This window comes from Ailuropoda melanoleuca, chromosome 6 (genome assembly GCF_002007445.2).
Source record: "Ailuropoda melanoleuca isolate Jingjing chromosome 6, ASM200744v2, whole genome shotgun sequence".
In the NCBI taxonomy this organism is placed as follows: domain Eukaryota; kingdom Metazoa; phylum Chordata; class Mammalia; order Carnivora; family Ursidae; genus Ailuropoda; species Ailuropoda melanoleuca.
The window spans coordinates 12,492,449-12,512,271 of NC_048223.1; the positions used below are offsets into that span (position 1 = coordinate 12,492,449).

The 19,823-nt window shown below is 37.8% G+C and overlaps 1 protein-coding gene across 4 annotated transcripts in view; it reads right to left on the reverse strand.

The window, feature by feature from the left end:
* Positions 1-19,823, reverse strand: part of PPP2R3A (protein phosphatase 2 regulatory subunit B''alpha) — a 227,112-nt gene that overhangs the window by 163,318 nt on the left and 43,971 nt on the right. For all 4 annotated transcript variants that reach the window (XM_034661962.1, XM_034661961.1, XM_034661963.1 and 1 more), the window contains one exon: positions 14,569-17,008. In XM_034661962.1, coding sequence (XP_034517853.1) covers positions 14,569-16,563 — 1,995 coding nt within the window. In that variant the 5' untranslated portion in view covers positions 16,564-17,008. The remainder of the gene's footprint in view (positions 1-14,568; positions 17,009-19,823) is intronic.

The window sequence follows — 19,823 nt, forward strand, 5'->3', positions numbered from 1 at the left end:
CACTCCCGGAGCTCCCGTTCTCAGTCTGCTGTCTCGCGGGTGCCGTCCGCGAGTCCGCCTGCTCCCCCGTGCAGGTGGCCCGCCAGCCGCCAGCTGCCCCGTGCGCGCGCGCTCCCGGAGCTCCCGTTCTCAGTCTGCTGTCTCAAGCGTGCGGGTCCAAGGTCCGTCCGCTCTCCCGTGCAGGTGGCTACCGCTTCCCGGCGCCCTGACACAGCGGCTCCCTCCCCCTTCTGTTTATCTTCCAATATCTGTGCGTGGTTTCACGGCTCCCCACTTCGTACCTTGATACTCAGCGCTGGAGATGTTCATTTGTAGAGATCCAGATGTATCTTCCTGCGTCTCAGGCTGATTCTGTGGATATTCCTGCTGGNGATGTTCCTGCTGGTCTGGTACCTATCCAGCTCAACTCGGGACCGGCTGAAAAAGGGGTCCCCTACTCCTCCGCCATCTTAACTCCCAAGCTCTGCTATAATTTTAAATTATTTTCATAATTATGCATTTAAATATATATACAAAATTATATAATATAATATNAACTCTGCTAATTTTAAATTATTTTCATAATTATGCATTTAAATATATATACAAAATTATATAATATAATATCTAAACTTTGAGAAAACCATAATGTTAGATCATTAACCTAGGAAGACACTTTATTCCCCCCTGGAATGATATCTCAGACACAAATTCCTTATCTGGGTCAGAAGAAAGAAGAGTTCTAGTAACAGCATAAATCCTGCCTACCCTGAAAGATTTCTCTGACCCTCTTGGGCATCCCAAAACAACAACAACAAATAACAAACAAACAAACCTAGTTGTACTTAAAAACTAAATGGCCAGAAAAATTCTTTTCCAACCTAAATTCATGGGGATGAAGATGGAACTTTAAGAATGGGAAAAGGACAATGAAACAATGAGATGTATAGGTATTCCTTAAAGAGAAAGGACAAGTTTTCAGAATTTAAACAGTATGTGGAGGTTCTACAATAGGGCCTGGGGATGCAATGGTGAACAAGAGAGCACCCTCTCCTCAAAGCGCCTATAGTCTATAATCAAGAGATTTCCATCCTGCAATAAAGGGAAATGATCTATACTCTTAATGGGGTTCTCTCTTCTTGCCAGGAAAGGTGACAGGACCTTCCCAAGAACACCACAGACATTTAGGTGTTAAAAGCTAGAGAAATTAAGAGGCCAGAGGCTGAATGAGATACTGAGCCTTGCTGAGGCACCACCCTCATGTCCTAGAAGGGCACCCTGACCCCAGGTCCTCTTGCATCCATCCTTGAGAATCAAAGGACAGAGAAAGAGCTAGCCAGTGCTCAGGCAAGAGGGCAGTTTCCATTTGAGAAGGAGGCAAAGCAGGCAAGCAATAATCCCATCATTTGATTATTCATTCACTTATTCATTTATTCATTCAACAAATAGTTATTTAGTGCTAGTATTTGCTAAATAAAGGCCAACAGAAGCTAGCGGCTCAAACACAGAAACCTGAGAGGGATTCACAAATCTCCCCCAAAATCCTTATTTTAATATTTAAGTATTATTAGGTGTACATTTGGGAGCTGGAGATCAAATTTTTGGAGCCTGAAGTGGGAAAAAAAAAAAAAGGCAAGGTATGAATTAAGTTGTCAGATAGATTATCTGCTTAAATTCTGACTTTAAGACCCCCGAAAGCTGATGGGAAACAGGTTAGAGTGGATTCTACTAACTTAGAATTCACAATAATATAACCAGAGCAACCTGATGTTTCCCTTCATACTCTCTAGGAAGGAAAGGTCTGATAAACCAATTTTGGTCATCCTTGATCATCAAGATTAGGCTACCACAGAGCTTAGGTGTGAGAGAAATAACAGCTTCATGATACAGCCATCTAGTCTCCCTTACTGGATTGCCATGAGACCAAATGCTTATCTATGTTAAGATAGATGGATAGGATTAAGGTACATTTTGATGTCTTGAAATGTAATGGAATAGAATGGAACAGAATGGAATGGAACAGAATTGGTCCAAGCCACTGCGGAATAAACCTTTAATCTTAGTATCACTGATACTGTGATAACACCAAGAGCTAGTACCTTAAGTAAATTAGTTAAATAAGAGTATCCATATCCAAATGCTATCTCTTCTAGAGAAAATTCCTTGAATTCCACAAGCTGGGATGTTCTCTCTCCCTCCTCTGAGTTCCTGTAGGACTTCTGTCTCTCTCTTAGGGAATCTATTCTTTCTACTTTGCATTACAGTAAATAGCTCACCTCTCCTATTAGACTGTAGGCTCCACAAAGGCTTGCCATTTGTCAAGTCTAATTTATTTTTATCTCCTCGTGTTCTGTACATGTTTATACTATTTTGAAACTATTTTATGCATTTAAAGCATTTTGACAACCTCTATTTCGCATACCAATTATGTATTAACCATGCTGAAATAAATTTCTGGCCCAAGAGCCACTCCTGCCTGAGTGCCATGTCAAGCAAACTGAAACTTAGATACCATGTCTCTACAAAAGTTCTGCTTGACGAGAAATGCAGTACATTCATGCAGCCAATTCTTCAATGCCAAGCCAACTCTGGGCCTTCTCACCCCAGACAAGGTTGACTATGTGGCCCCAACCACTCATATGTTTTCTATTTGCCTCTTTCTTGTTCTTTACTTTTTATTCTACAAAAGCAGCTTTTTGCCTTATGCCCCATTTTGCAGTTCTCCAAAAGGAGACTGTCCACTTCATAAAGGGTTAAAGTTTGTTTGTATCACTTAAATTGTCTTCTTTAATCATTTTTAACAGTTTTTGGTGACAAGGGATGAGATCCAAGGCTGACTGCTAACTGCCTATGGGACAAGTCGTACAGGCAAGGCATCCACTGAACCCTTTGAGTTCACTGTTCCTCTCATTGCTACTGACAGCTGGAATAAGTCACTCTCATATTTGAGCTCCATTCCCCATGTGGGCAGCTCTCTGGTCCAAACAAACTTTATTTAAAAAGTATATATGTATATATTGTTCCTGGAAAGGTTCGGGGACTGAAATTTCCAGGAGGGTTCTGGGATAGTTATATTAGGAGTCCACAATGGGTGGCAGCTGTTAGGGGACTCACAAGGTCTTGAGGCAATTTCACAGTATAAACTGCTGGGGGACTTGGGAAAATAAATTAAGAGAAGAAATTTGAACTGTTTTGACTATCAAAATAAAAATCTAAGTAGGCACAAGACAGACTATTAAAAGTCATCAGTGTCCACCACGATAAAGTAATCTTCTGGTGAAGGGAATACTAAATCTACTGCTAATGGGAATCTTAGAAACCAAAGCCACAAATTTGGTGGGCACGGGTCAAGCACTTAAAATCTGTTAGAGCACTCATCACCTAACTCTAAGACTCTTGAGGTAGGATAAGTTGGTGATGGAACGGGTTAGATTGACACTAAGTCACCTGCCAACCTCAAGAAAACTGTGCAACAAGGTACACTGTAAAATACCACAAAGTACCCAACTGAGCAGCACATCCCTGTTAGGTATTAATTTGGCGCCATGAGGTCCAGGATTAGCTAAAAAAATGGGATCCTTGTTTCAAAGAATTAAGCATGGAACCTTTCAACACACCTGTCTATTTTATGTCTAAGAACTGTGGTCCCAGAAGCTATAGGTATCTACAAAAATGGCAACATCTTATAAAGACAATCTAGAATTACAATGGCCATATGGAAAACATTCCAATTAGACAAGATCATTCATTTAAGGAGTTCACTTAAAAGCAAGGGTTCTCAAATCAAACAGAACAGGATGCCTATTTTAATAGGCATGTAGGAGCCTCCAAAAAGACTTCAAAATTCCAAAATAGCTCCATTGAAAGATTCATTGCAAAAGACTAATGAAAAATTAAAGACACAAGAAGTACCCAAAACAAATGACTATAAGACTGAAGCAACTCCTACTGCTCCCCTCTATCCTTCTTTATTTGAATACTCTTTCTAGTAATCCTCTGTCTGGACTTTTTTTCCACTCTGAAGAGAATATAAGAGCGTAAACAAAAGTCCACCAAGTTTGTGGCCTTAAAACTGCAACAGCTCCAAGGCCAGAGACTAAAATAGCTGGGCCTCCCCCATTATATATCATCATAGGGATCCATCATAAAAACACTAGCCTAGAAACTGGTGTCTCATTTGCAATCAATGGGGATGGGACAAAAGATTGTCCTCAGAGATCTTGTCAAATTTCCCACACCAAGTCAAATGCTTCCATATCTGCTGCTGAAGGAGAATCCCCATATGGGACCCTCCCAGAATTAATGGGATTCTGAGGGATCCTCTAGTAGACTGCTACCAGTTATTTCCTTAAGCATTCTAAGGGGAAACTAAAATTAAAGAAAAACCTTGCCCAATTCTGGTAGATACTAGGACTATAATCTACTTTAAACCCCATTTTCTCCTGAGCCTGCAGATAAGAAAGATCTTAGGAAAACTGGCAGAAGCCAGGGTGAGAACACTTACCACAGTCAGTTCTGGATCTCTGTAGTGTTCAGTTGAGAAAGGAAGGTAAAATTTTACTCTACTCCTCCCTCCTTCCCTACTTTCTCTGTTTCTTCCTTCCTCCTTCTCTCTTCCCCCCTTCCTCCCTCCCTCCCTTCCTTCCCTCCTTTTTTAGATTTTATTTATTTGTCAGAGAGAGAGGGACAGAGAGAGAGAGCTCACAAGCAGGGGGAGTGGCAGGCAGATGGAGAAACAGGCTCTCCGCTGAGCAAGGAGCCCAATGCGGACTCGATCCCGGGAGCCTGGGATCATGACCCAAGCTGAAGGCAGACACTTGTCCTCTCCTTTCTAAATGCATACTCTTATGAATTTCGTTTTGGGGTACCCATTGGTTGTTGATCCTTTCTCTCCTTATTTGTCTTCAGAAATTGGCTTAGCTTTCTGCCTGTCTTGCACACACAGGTTGTCTGTTGTTGCGCATGCAGGCAGGTCAATTATCGACCAGAAGCCCAATAAATGGCTGGAAAAAATATGGGTTGCACTTCATTTGTGGTTAGAGTTCTACCAGCTGCTGCCAAGCTCCTGGGGAGGGGGGGAACTGTCTGTCTTTCTTTTGGCTATCTTTGGGAGTGGCTCTGGATCTTGGGAGGGTAGTAACTTTTGTACCCTCTTGGGGATACCTCTTGCATCTGAGGGGTTGTTCAGTACTGCCAGGAATATTTACGGTTTGTCTCAGCTGAAACCTGACAAGATCTATGGTCAGAAGTTGGTCAAATTGGAAGCTGATATTCAGAGCCTGATAGAACTTTTTCTTTAGACCTTCTCCCCAGGCTAAATGAAAACTACATACCTAAAGGGAAAGGAAAACATTCCAAAGACAAAGAGCTCTAAATCTAGACACAGAAATCTTTTGATTTCTAGCTTAATTGAAGATCTCTCCCTGACACAAAATAGCAAACCGAAGATAATGTAGTTGGATGGGTATGCCAATACCTTAGTATCATTCAGGTTACAACTCAATTCTTTGAGGAATTAAAAGCAACTGTCCTACAAATGGAACCTTTACAAGAACAGAAAAAGCCCACTATGCTTTTCACCAAACCTCAAAGCTCCCCTATTCATCTCAAAAGGCTTGTACATATTGTAAAAATTCTGGCCTTAGGAAACAGAAGTCCTTTTTGGAGAAACTTGCATTCTTTTTCTGTACCTTTGAGATGTAGTTGTTCTATCTGGTCTTCTCTAGGAACCAAGATAATTCCTATCAGAAGGAGGGGGGGGAAAAGGAAAGGCTATTTGGAAATTCAGTGAATGAAAAATATTCAAAGTCTTCTCCACAAATATTAGGCATCTGTGCAGGTAACCTTAAAATTTATCCCTTGTGCCAGAAACACAATTAGACCCAACTGTTCTTTTAAAAGACTAGTGAGTTTTGCATTATCATACCTGTCTCATGGCTAAATTTTTAGAACAAAACCTGTAAGATCCTTATTTGTGTCTATCTGTATGTTTATGTATGTCTATGGTTATATGTTATAGATGGCTGATATTTTTCTACCTCCAGATAGTATTGCCAAAATTAATTTGTAAAGAAGCTCTATTGGTTTAAAAAAAAAACTTAAGTGTTTATATGAATCAAGAAAATATTCAGAAATACAGAAACTAACCCAAATGTTTTTCAAGTTCACATGATCTAGGATGATCTCTGGGGGGAAAACCAGTTTAAGTTTGTTCGTTTAACTAAAACAGGCATGTCTTTACAACTGCCAATATTAAATATAATGCAGACATACAACTTTTATTCTTCCTAGGTTTACTACTAAAAGTCAAAAGAGCTCATGCTATCTCTGTTGCAAAATCTGTCAACAACAAAGATAATTTAAGATGATGGCTGTTTAATGCCTCATGAAAGTTTCGTAATTGTTAAGAACAAGTAAATTAAATAGATGTAAGTGAAAGTTTATAAATGGACTTTTCAATAATAATTATGCTTTACAGTATGTCTATGTCTACTTACTTTCCAAAATCTTTTTGGTAACTTGAAACCTTAAAATTATACTGAATTAAGTTAAATTATAGATATTTACTGAAAATCCAGATCATTTCCAAGTAAGATAAATTATTGAAACATTATTTACTGAACACAGGTTTATCTACTTTTGGCTTCCTTTTACAGAGTAACTAAAATAGTTGGGTCTATTAGTAAACACGTTGTGTCACATTGAAAAATTTATTATGAGGAAGAATATACTTCTAGAAATTATGAAGTGTGTTTATAAATTTGCTAGTCCACAGTCTACTACTGCTTATTTCTTAGTTTTCATTAGGAATTAAAGGTTCTAAGAGTTAGGATTTTAATTAATATACATAATTAAAATTACTGAAATAATACAGGTAAAAGAAAACTGTATATTAAAAATTGGTAAGGAGAGTAGAATGTGTTAGGGTATGAAGGACATGAGGTTTTGTTGTTTTTGCTTTTTTGGCAAAGGAAAAAAGAAATTTTGTTCAAAAGAAAATTGTTTCAGAATAAGAAAAAAAAATTAGGACAAAATCTGAATGGATATAAAAGAGTTGTAGAAAGTGTACGGAAAAGGAATCCTGAGAAAGGAACTTTATGTATGGTCAAGCTAGCTAAGATTGGAATGGATTTATTTAAGTTAAAAAAATGAGTTAAAAAAAGTTCTAATATCTTTGATGCACTGATGCAAAACTAGAATTTGGTTTTCTCTCTGTTAAAAGGACAAAGTGTTTTCTTAAGTTATTGGTCTGCTCTTAATTTAAAAAAATGTAAATAAAGGCTTTTCTTCCCCTTTTGAGTAATCTGCCTGGTCAGCAAAGACTTTTTTTTCTTACCAAAGTAATTTACTATGTTTCACATTGTCTTTATCAGGTCTTTGATTACTTAAGAAAACCCAGTCTTCTCAATATTAAAAGGGCTAAGTTTTGTTCACAACCACGTAACCTTATGTATTTACCTTTAAAATCTTCTATTGTCAGTTTGGTTAAATAGACAAGTATTATTTCATAATGACCTGTGATCCCATTTATTCTAACGTTCAGACCGTCTAACATTTTGATAACTTCCCCAAATCAAATTCTAAATGGAGTCTTTTTTACCTCAAAGTGACTTTAAGACTTGCCAGATTCCCAGGAAAATCTCAAAGGATTTGTCTCTCGTCTTGTAAAAAAGAGATGTTAAACTAATTGGGTTTATTTGGTATGTAAAATCACATAGGAAACATTGTCAAATATGTAATAAACCTTCTTAGGTTGTATCTGTATGGATGCAGGCTATTAATATAAGTGTTCTAGAAATTTTATGAAATTATCTTAAAATGTTATATATCACAGAAATAACCGAATTTCCTCGTCAATTCTAATATAGTGAATCCTTGTCAGATCTTTAACCACGGGCATTTTTAAGTCTTTTGTCATTTATGGATAGTTATTGTTTTACTCTAATGCTTTACAAAAGCATTAGAGCATTCATGGAAAGCATTCATGGAAAGGACACTACCAAGTACTCTTAACCACCAACAATGCTGCCAAATTACAAGGTATCAAACCTTGGGTGCCTGTTTCACAACTGAAGAAGGCTCCACCCAACATCTGGTCCTGTGCAAATGCCAGAGACCTCAAAATCCAATTGACTAGGAAAAAGTAGCTGACACGGAGGCAGACTGCTTCCTCCCAAAACATCACATTAAGAATATTTCTTCCTTCCCTCTCCGACCACCTTTTTCCTAATTCTTATACCATGAAGGTATTTATGATTCTTTTGTCCAACTTTTTCCTCTTCCGAACCTGAAAAGATGATGTCATTGTTCACCTATTTCAGGCCACTACTAAGGCAGGTAATCCAACCTCTAACTGCCTATTGAATTTTCGAAGATGCTGATAATCCTGTAGTTCTTTCTGCCCGCTACAGATTTTTCCCTGATTTCCAATGCCTCAGTTCTTCTGAAACAAGCTCACTGGATAAACATTTCTGGGAAAGTGGAGACACAGTTACACAAAATACATAAACATGCCAACTGGCTTAAAGAAATATCTACCCTTTGGGGATCATTTCTTGACTTACTTGATTCTAGCTGGTTTGGGTCATGGGTATAGCCCGGCTCATCTGCACTGTCCAAACCATGGGATTGTTTTGTTGCCAATTATTGTTATTATATTATATTCATGTTATTTATATGAATATTATATATATGTATTTAAAGATTTTTAAAAGATTTTATTATTTGAGAGAGAGAGAATACGAGTGGGGAGAAGGGCAGAGGGAGAGGGGCAAAGAGAAGTAGACTCCCCACAGGGCGGAGTCCAACATGGGTCGGGCTCTATCCCAGGACCCTGGCATCATGACCTGAGCTGAAGGCAGATGCTTAACTGACTGAGCCACCCAGGTGCCCCAAATATTATAATAATTTTCTCCCTAATATACTACATTCTCTCAAAAGTTTAAATGCATGTGGAGAGCCACTGACTGGCTGACAGATGGTCTCTCTCAGACTGGAACGATAAAAGAGAACAGAAGAACAACACCAGCTCCTAGAAATAGGAGCCCGGCACTATCTCTTGTGAAAACTACACTGAGACCTGAAAAGGTAATGGTAACTGAAAGACTGATATTTTTGATCAAACCTCCAGAATGGTCAAGAGAATGATCAAACAGGGGACTGTGAAAATAAATGTTTAGGCCCAAGATAGAGCTGTTCCTGTCAGGGGTGCCACCCAGCTAAGCAAAACTTTATATGTTAACTGTGTCCCTGTAAATGCTTTGCTTGACCAGAAACACAGTATATTCACATAGTCAATTCTCCAATGCCAATCCAACTCTGGGCCCTTTCATGCCAGACAAAGCTGACTATGTGGCCTCAGCCAATCAGATGTTTTCTATTGGGCTCTTCTTTGTTTTTTAGTCTTTAGCTTATAAAAGCTTTTTGCCTTATGCCCCATTTTGCAGTTCTCTGAAAGGGGACTGTCCACTTCATGAAGTGTTAAATAAAGTTTGTATCACCTAAATTGTCTTCTTTAATAATTTTTTAACAACTATAAATGATCTCTACTTCTTTAATAGTCTAGCTAAAGTTCACACTTGCAATACTTTGATGGTAGTTTTACTCTTTACTCTTGAAATTATTAAAGCTATTTCTTAAAAACATTGAAATTTTAATTTGTACTTTTTGTAATTCACATGGGTTTTCCCCACAATTAGTTGAAATTTTTAAGGTTTCACTAGACTTAAATATTATAGTAGAGCTTTTAAAAAAAAAAAACCTTCCCCTTTATTTACCTTAAATTCTTCTTTCATTAAAGAATCCTGCCTCATTTCCTCCATTCTTTCAATTGAGGCAAACAATAATAGAAGATTTTTCCTGGGGTTTTGGTTTTTTTTTTTTTTTTTACCAAAATTAAGGAGAGATAATTTTCAAGGGAGGCTAGGTTTTATTATTTTAACTTGTGAATAACAGCTAACAGGCTATTGCTCCATTTGGCTAAAAACAGACCAAAAATGACTGTAATAACATCTGCTGGTGGTAATAAAACATAGAATTAAGATATTATTCATAATGTGAATTACCAAAGCAGTATAGTTTCTAAGTGTTTTTTAAAAATTGTATCATCTCCTATGTCAACTGTTTTCATTCATTCACTCACTCATTCATTCATCCAAAATAATGAATCCCTCTGAGAACTCTGACACATCCCCCTTTCCCTCCTCCACAGGCTGTTGTCTTCTTATTCAACTCATTTTCAGGCCCATCTTCACACCTCAGCTATTCTAGAACCTACAGGGTTGTTTGCTGTCACCTAGAGGCTTTGTGAAGAAAGCATGTACTAAACGTTCATTCGCTAGTCAATGATATCAATAACTTGACAGAGAGAAAGAGATGAAAAGGAAACTGTTTCAGGTGGGAAAGTCAGAGATGCTCATGAGTGGGTGGGGGTGGGGGAGTAGGGAAGAAAAGCTATGTAGATCAAAACCCATGATCAGAACTCATGAGGAAGAATATCCAAACACTGTGCTTATTTATTTTGCTATTTCTATTGGCATATTATTTGACTGTTGACAATCACCGGTAGTTTTTGCTATTGACTAATGATGTTTCCAAGATTTCTTGTGCCTTTAACAAAATATCACACTGAATCTCATCAAAAATCTTTTGCTGATCTACCATTAAATAATATCTAGCCAAGGAGTCAGCAAACTTTTCCTATAAATGGCCAGATAGTAGATATTTCAGGCTTTAAGTTCTCTAACTTCTCAACTTAGTAGGTGGAGGACAAAAGCAGTCAGATCATACGTAAACAAATGGGTGTGGCTGTGTTCTAATAAAACTATTTACAAACATAGGTCACAGGTCAGATTTAATCCTTGGGCAACAGGTTGTTGACTCCTGATCTAGACCAGTATCTAGATATCAATTTCTCAATATCATACTAGTATTTTCTTTTTTTTTTTTTAAGATTTTATTTATTTATTTGACAGAGACAGAGACAGCCAGCGAGAGAGGGAACAGAAGCAGGGGAAGTGGGAGAGGAAGAAGCAGGCTCCCAGCGGAGGAGCCTGATGTGGGGCTCGATCCCAGAACGCCGGGATCACGCCCTGAGCCGAAGGCAGATGCTTAACCGCTGTGCCACCCAGGCGCCCCCATACTAGTATTTTCTATTTGATTATCTCTCCCAATACAGGCTTGAATTTTATTTCTGGACAAAAAAAATGTCTGGACAACAAATACTGCTCTATTCTATGATAATGGGAATTATTTAAAAGAGTGATGGGAGAGTTTTTTTTTTTAATTTTGTGTTTAAATTCAATTTAGTTAACATATACTGTATTATTAGTTTCAGGAGTAGAATTTAGTGATTCATCAGTTGCATATAATACCCAGTGCTCATTCCATCAAGTGCCCTCCTTAATGCCCATGACCCAGTTACCCTACCCTACCTGCCTCCCCTCCAGCAACCCTCGGTTTGTTTCCTAGAGTTAAGAGTCTCTTATGGTTTGCCTCCCTGTTTTCATCTTATTTTATTCTTCCTTTCCTTCCCCTATGTTCATCTGTTTTATTTCTTAAATTCCATGAGTGAAATCATATGGTATTTGTCTTTCTCTGACTTATTTCACTTAGCATAATTCCCTCTAGTTCCATCCACATCACTGCAAATGGCAAGATTTCATTCTTTTTGATGGCCAAATAGTATTCATTGCATGTATATACTGCTTCTTCTTTATCCATTCATCTGTCAATGGACATCTGGGCTCTTTCCATATTTTGGCTATAGTGGACATTGCTGCTGTGAACATTAGGGTGCATGTGCCTCTTTGAATCACTATTTTTGTATCCTTTGGATAAATACCTGGTAGTGCAATTGCTGGGTAGCTCTATTTTTAACTTTTTGAGGAATCTCCATACTGTTTTCCGGAGTGGCTATACCAGTTTGCATTCCCACCAACAGTGTAAGAGGGTTCTCCTTTCTATGGGCAAATCTTTTAATAAGATTTTGATCTCAGTCCATACTTGTCAAAAAATTGGAAAGCAATAGAGCCCAGTGTGGGATTTTTAGTTGGGCGTACTTAGATTGGGAAGGTTAGAGGGGGGACATGCTCATGAGCTGTCAGCCAGGGACATAGGAGAGGTGTTACACAGGACTTATTCTTGGCCTCAGGTTCACATTTTCTACTTTCTGCAGCTCATCTTCAGAAGAATTTCCCCCCTCTTTTCAGAGAAGATTACGGGGGAGGAGGGTTAAATAAAATTCAAACTGTATTACAGTAAGTTTCTGGTTAAAATGGTTGTTAGATGTTGGAATAGGTTGCAGAAAAGGTGAACATTTTTTTTTAATGAGCAGACAGGTTATTGAGGGAAAATAGCGAGATAATAACCTCTAAAGGTCTGAGCACACCTTAGCTCACAAGAACAGCTAGTTCTTATCTTATAACTATTCTGAGATTGCTGTATAGGTATTTTCTTTATAAAATATTAAGCACATCAATATTGCCAGTGTACATGAAGGCATTTTTTTTTCTTATTTTTGTAACTAATTTCCAGTTTCTTGCCCCCAGCATTGACCAAGTTAACTAAAGATATTACCAACTGTGAATCAATGAATGAGGAGACTCACAGAAATTTCACAGAAATGCTCAGAGAATGTTTGGGAATCTATAGACCGAAATCATCATTTTATAACCTTAAGTATGTATAGTTTTAAACTTAAGTACTTGTCACTAACTAAAAATGTGCACAGTACAGCCACAAAATAAATACAATGTAAAAATTATTCATCTGATCACAATATACCTTTTTTCCTACTTAAATGAAGATATTAATGAGAATGTTAAAATTAACATTAACTTACTTTTTGACCTGGCCACATTTATGCCATCTCTAACATTCAATTTTTTAAAAATTTACTATATTAAACATATACAAAAGGCATAAAATACAAAAAAATACTTATGATCCACCACCAGATTATGAAATTACTAACACTATTGAGGTCCCTTGTACATCCTTCTTCAGTTCCACCTCTCTTCTTTCCCTGAGGATTAGTCATTGTTCTGGACATTTTATTTGGTGTATCCACGCATTTCTTCATACTTTTTGTACAATGTACGTATCTCTAAATAATTCATATCATTTTACAACTTGTTTTGTTAATTGGCTTTATGTTTGAATTCATACATGTTGACATGTATGGTACATCATTCATGTGGTAGAAACAGTGCTCACCAAGTATATTCTATGTGCTTCCCTATGTTTCTTAGCTTTTGGGCTGGAATCACTGGACTGCGAATGGAAAGGAAGTGTGTCACAGGTAGGAATAAGGCAATGAAAAGCAATATCTCCTTCTTTCCCTTCCTCGGTGAGTTCATAAGCCATAATCCAGGTGGAGCAATGGGGCAGTTGTAGGAACACGGAGCATCTATCAGTAGGAACACGGAGCATCTATCACTCTGAGCCCCTGAGTGAGGTGGAGCACAGCCTATTGCCAACCCGTTTTAGACATATAAAATGAATAAGAAATAACTGTTGTGCTAAGACATACACACAAGTGGGAAGACAACTGCCTTTCTGGGATTATTAAAGCAAAACTATCAGGAGCAGGGTAGATTCAAAGCCTTTTGAAAATACTACTATCCTATGGCCCTAGACTGGTATTTATTCCCACTTGCATGAAGAAGCAAATCTCATACATTCTCGTTGTTACCGTCTTTGAAGACCCTATTGCCCTAACAATACATTCCGGGAAGGGCCTACATGTTCATAAACTGCTTCTGGCATGTTAGTTTTGTCTCCCCAGCTAGATTTTAAGGTCTTTAAGAAATCATATCCTATATTGAGTAGGAGCAGCTGATTTAAGGAGAAACCAAAGAGGGAGGCCCACTGATAGAAGCCAGAAGTTACACCAACAGAATGACAGCAAGGAAGGATACAAGAAATATTCTGAAAATCAGAATTCCAAAGGCACTGCCACCCAGAGCCATGTGATGAAGGGACCTCAATAACACTTAGGCTAGTTTTTAAATCAGTACAATAACGGTGATGTTTAACACTCACTCTGACTTATTAAGAGAAGGGTAACTTGTGTTGAGAATCACTGTTTAGGAAGTCAGTTTTATGTTTAAAAAAAGATTTTCATTTAAATGACTAAAATAAATATGCTTAAAAAAAAAAAAGAAATCATGTCCTGTCTTTTCTGTACCCCACACTGCACCATGCATGTATTAATGACTGGTCTACTGGTTGATTGGGGAGGATGAGGCTAATATTAAATTTAAGGTACCTTGCCTGCCTTTCATATAAGTTATCTTGATCCTTATTATTTCCATTATACAGATGGGGATATTAAGGCTAAGTAACTTTCCTCTGGTCACAGAGCTAGGAAGATGATGAAACATGGGAGGAGGGCTGTTGAAACCTGTCTGCCTGACTCTAAAGCCCTTGCTTTTTAGTTTTTTTTCACTGAACTGAGTGAGGCCATGCCTAGTCTAAGGCAGGGACTTCAGTAGAACATAAAATGGCTAACAGAAAAAGTCTTTCTTTATAAGTTTTGCACACATCAAAACATTTCTTTAGCTACTTCTCAAGACTGTTAGGTCTTACCTTGATCACCTCTGGAGTCTGCTGAATCAAAACCACTGAAGTAGTATCTTTGGCTTTATCACCAATAGGACCTCTACAGACTGATAAATTGGCCTGGGAGGAGGTTGTCAAGGTTTCCTGTAGAATCTGCATCATTTCCTTTTCTTGTGATAGGCTCCCTCTGCCTGATTTGCATTCAACTAGTTCTTGAGCGAAGTCTTCAATGCTTTCTAGAATTCGCAGTAAGAGGGCTCGATCCTCTTCCTCTATTTTGTGTCCATTGGTTTCAATAATCCTTGTTAGACAAGAAGGGGAGACTTTTTCGGTGGGTGAAGAGACTTTAGACTTGGGCTCAAGATCTATAGGAAGCTGACCAGTCAACGGACTATGATTATTTACAGAATTAGAGCTTTTACCTTTGGCAAGTGGTTCTCTTAGAGAGGTCTCCATTTTCTGTGAAAATGATTCCAAATCCATTAATAATTTATCTATCTCTTCCTGACTGCTAGGATTCATAAAATCTCTGTGGTCTCCCTCTTCAACTTCAGGAACTTTTGACTTAAGATCTTCCTCAGGTAGGTTAACAACTAGTTTCTCAAATATCTTACTACTTTCATTTTGCACTGAGGCAGGACATTTTTTAAGAGGACCACCACAGTCTGAAAATTCTGCTTTATCTTCATTTACCTTTAAGAACTCCTGACCGGGTCCATTCTCTATCCTTTGTCCTTTATCTAATGCTTTCTTTCCATCTGATTCTTCTTCAATATAAAGGGTTTCCATTAGGTCACCAGAAGAAACATTTTCTAAAGAGTTCATGGTTAATGACTGTGACTGAAGCTGGGCATCTTTCAGAGTTCTGGGATCATTTATCTCAGGGTTATATAAGGGATTTGTAGAGTTGTTTGGAATGGATTTTACTGGGTCTGTTTTCCCAGAACTGTGTTTGTCATCTTGCAGTGCTATAGTTTGAAACTGTCCAGAGTCAGGGGCTGAGAGCTGGACAACATCTTCATATTTAGGGGGCTGTTCAGTGCCAAATACTGGGGAAAAGGGAGTCAGTTGTAAACTGGGCATATTACTGACCAGTTCTGTTAAATCTATAGCTTCATTATTCCCAGGCTGCATGAATTCAAATGGTAGCTTTTTCAGATAGGATGCTAACCTGGTCATTACATTCACATAGACAGTATCAGAGCTAGAAATTGCATCGTTGCCATTTCCTTCATTGATGCTACTCCCTGACTTTTTCTTTATGCATTGTTTTATGATATCTGTGCACTTTTTCAAATCCTCAGAACATTTCAGCAAGATGTCCAAGCACATCTTTATGTCTGTTCCAGAAGAAAAATTATCTATTTTATGTTTTTCCAAAATCTGAGTAACCAGGTCTTCTTCAGAGAAGTTGTGAAGAAGCATTGAAGTTAGGTTTGTATCAAGCGAGTTTCTATGGGACAACGATTTTTCCTCAACTGAGGCACTCCGGAGTAAACCAAAGGATGGGGAGTTCCCATCATTGTTATAATGGCCACAGAGCAAGTCAAAATCAACTGACCTCCTATTAAATGAGTCAGACTTAACTTTTCTTCCCTTTTTATACGATGCATGGTTAGAGTTTTTGAGCTTTTCAAAGGAAAATTCTTTTATTTTCCCGCTGGCAAAACTGATTGCTTCTCCTGCAATGTCCTTTAAGTTACAGGTGTTCTGAAAGGTAGATCCTTTCTTGACCCTGGGTATGCCTGTTAGGGCCTGCTGGTGATAGTCACCCTCAGCTGAGGAAAACCCATTTTCATGGGGTAGAAACATAGAGTCCAGATCTGCATCTTTGAACTGAGACACAGGGATGTGCAAGAGGTCTGCACAAACACTATGATGTACCACAATGCAGTCAACTCCATGTGTAAAAGTGTGGCAGGTTCCAGTGCAATAATGTATAGCTTGCTCAAAACGCCTGTCTATCACCACACTGCTGTAGTGGTTCACAGTACTGACCACAAGTCTGTAAGTTGCTGCCATAATATCGAATCCACTTAGTGATGTGAACTGGAATTTTCTAGAACTTATTTCAAGTAAATTCTCCTAACTTACTCTCTGCTGAAAATATACTTGATGACAAAGTTCAGTGGTTTCTTGCAAATATAATGACCTTTCCCACAAAGAAAAACCATCTAAATTTGAGGTTTTGTAACTGTCAGGATACAGTAGTTACTGCACATTTGTGCTTGTATTAGGAAGTCTAATAATTTAATAATTGTGATCTTTAGTTTTCTTTAGTAATATCATGATACTGTAGAATTTTTATAATATAAAATCCTCCTTTAGTTCTTCAGCAGTTCTTTGATGCAGAAATTTATTGTCATTAATTTACTATCATAAATCTTAGTTGGTGGTAGAGAAGTACTGTGATAACTGAGTCTTCCAAAGACTTAAATGATCCATTTTTTTTGTGTGAATGAGAAACCTGTAATGAAAAAAGAAAACAATTTAAAAAATATGATTTAATTCTGAGAGAACCTTTCATTTCCTCTTTTGCATCCCATATGCAGTTAGTCACCAAGCCTTATTCTTTGCCACACTACTGCTTATCTTTGATTCATGTCTTTATTTCATCACACCCTACACTCCTTACTATCTGGAGTATAATTGCCTCAACTCTGCTTTGTTACAACTGCCTCCCAGTTGGTATTTCTTACTCTGCCCTCCTTGCCACCTTACACGACACCAACAAGCTTAGACTCAGTTTTTTTTTTATCCTTCACAGTTCAAGAATTCATACTACTGATCTCCATAAGGCACCATGCATCCTACCTCCTTTGACTTATTTTCAAGACTTTCAACATCTGTTCCCATCCACCTACAACCTTATTTTGTGCTACTGCCCTGCACCAAACTTTTGGTTCCATCAACCTAATCTTCTCAAAGATTGCTAACACATAGTGCTTGTTCTTGAATCTACAACTTCCTCTATGCTTGGAAATTATCTTCTCTTTTCTTACTATCTAAGAGAGAAAAGGCCATCATTACTGCTTTTGATCCTATCCTCTCAGACACTACCACATGCAGAGCTCTCTCTTGTTACCAAGTGGATAGAATTTACTTAATCATCCTCTCACTAAAAAAAAAAAAAAAAAAAAGCTTTTAAACCATTCTATAGTTGCTTTCTAAAACGGTTCAATCGAGGTACTCACTCAAGAAATATTGAGTGCCTACTTTGTGCCACGCACTTGTTAAGTGCTAAGGATACAGTAGTGAATAAAATAAAGTCCCTGTTCTAATGGAGCTGATAACCTAGTTGGATAAAGAAAAACAACATGCACGTAATCATATAACTTAGATGGTGACATGTGCTAGAGAAAAATCAAGCAGGGCAGGGTTCAGAAAGAATGAAAGGGACTGTGTTATAAAGGGGAATCAGGAAAGATCTCACTGACATTTGAACAGAGACCTGAAAGAAAAAGGGAACAGGCTGAGGAGGTATTTTGGTCTAAATCATCTCAGGCACACTAACCATAGGTGCAAAGGCCCTGAGGTGGGAGTATGCTTGATGTACTATAAGAAAGACAAGGAGGCTAAAGTGACTGGAACAGAGAAAGCAAGGGAGTAGTGCGGGAGGTGAGGTCAGAAAGGAAAGGTGGGAAAGGGAAGGAGTTTAAATCAAGCAGGATCTGTAGACTTATGATGAATTTGGCTTTATCCTGAGTGAGCTGGGACTGATGGCTACTGAGCAAAGCAATGACATGATCAGACTTACATTTTAAATTGGTAATTCTGGCTGCTGTGTTCAGAAGAGACTGTGAAGGAGCAAGATAAAAAGCAGAGAAGCAAATTAGGGGCTACTGCAATAAATCAGGCAAGAAGGCTTTGGGGCTTGGACCAGGATGGTAATAGTGAAGAAGTTTAGATACTGTAATATATATCAAAGGTAGAAGCAGAAGGATTTGCTGAAGGACAGATGTACGATACTACTAAATCAAGAATGATGAAGTAAAGCAACGAAAGGAAGGAGATGATGACTGAAAAGGAGAGCATCAGTTTCACTACACCATCAATAGCAGTGGCATTTTAACAATAAAAATCTTTACCCCTTAATGAGAAATAGAATTTTATTGTTTTCATTTTTATTTCTTCAATCCCAGAAAACTGTTTTTTTCTTATTTGTAGATTTCTTCTCTGGTAAATTGTCTCTTCATATCCTTTGCTCACTTAGGTATTAGAGACTTAATGACTACAGATACAATTAATTTACGAAGAACCCTTTCTTTTGTTGAATTCTTATGCTAGAATACATTTCCTGGCCCTCTGGATCTAATGATTACTCTGTTTTTATGCCAGTCCTACACTATTGTAATTACTGTTGTCTTCTACCTGGTTTTGCTTCCCATATCCCGAATCATGACTTTTTTTTTTTTATACTCCAAATGTTCTTCGATGGTCTTCCAGATGAATTTTTGAATAGTCAAGTTAAAAAAAATGCTATTGGAATTTGATTCCAGTTACAATAAACTTGTGAATTATTTTGAAAAAACACTGATATCATTATAATATCAGATCTTCTACCGAGGAAGATATAAATCTTAATTCCAATATTCCTTTATTTCTCTCTTTGGGTTTTCCTCAGTGGGTCACCCCCCCTCCCCATTCTTCTTGTCCTTCAGTGTCTTAACTTTGTTGCTAGATGAATGGATCTGGAGCTACTATGTCATGCTCCACTTCCTCACCTTCAAATCTCAGATGGTGGCTCATATAAAACTATAAAACGAGATCTCACCAAGGATGAAGCTGAAGCAGAAAGAAGTTCACACTAAAGGAATTGCCCAGCAATTCTCAACTGAAAATGCAAAGAAGCCAAAGAGGAACTAGGTGTTATGGGACAAAACACTAGAACATGGCAACAGAAGAAATTACCTTTCCAAAAGATGCACAAAAGACAGGGAAGAAATAGCACCAAACTTGAAAACCTATATACCTTTTCAGAAATCCAAGATTTTGAAGGAGCTTTTTGGTAAGGATAAAAGGAAAGAAAAACAAAGGATATTACTAAGAAAGTGTATCAGGAAAACTATGGGAGAGATATCAGGACTATATCCTAATACAGTTGATAATATAGGTGATAAAACTGGTGCAAAGGCAAAATACATGAGTGTTAGAAAATTCAAATATCCAGACACCTGTGAAAACACATGATAAATTCCTAAATTAACATAAAGACTATTTTATTTCTCTGAAATTTGAGAAATTAAAGAAGTATTTCTTTAAGCTTGGATATAACCAAAACA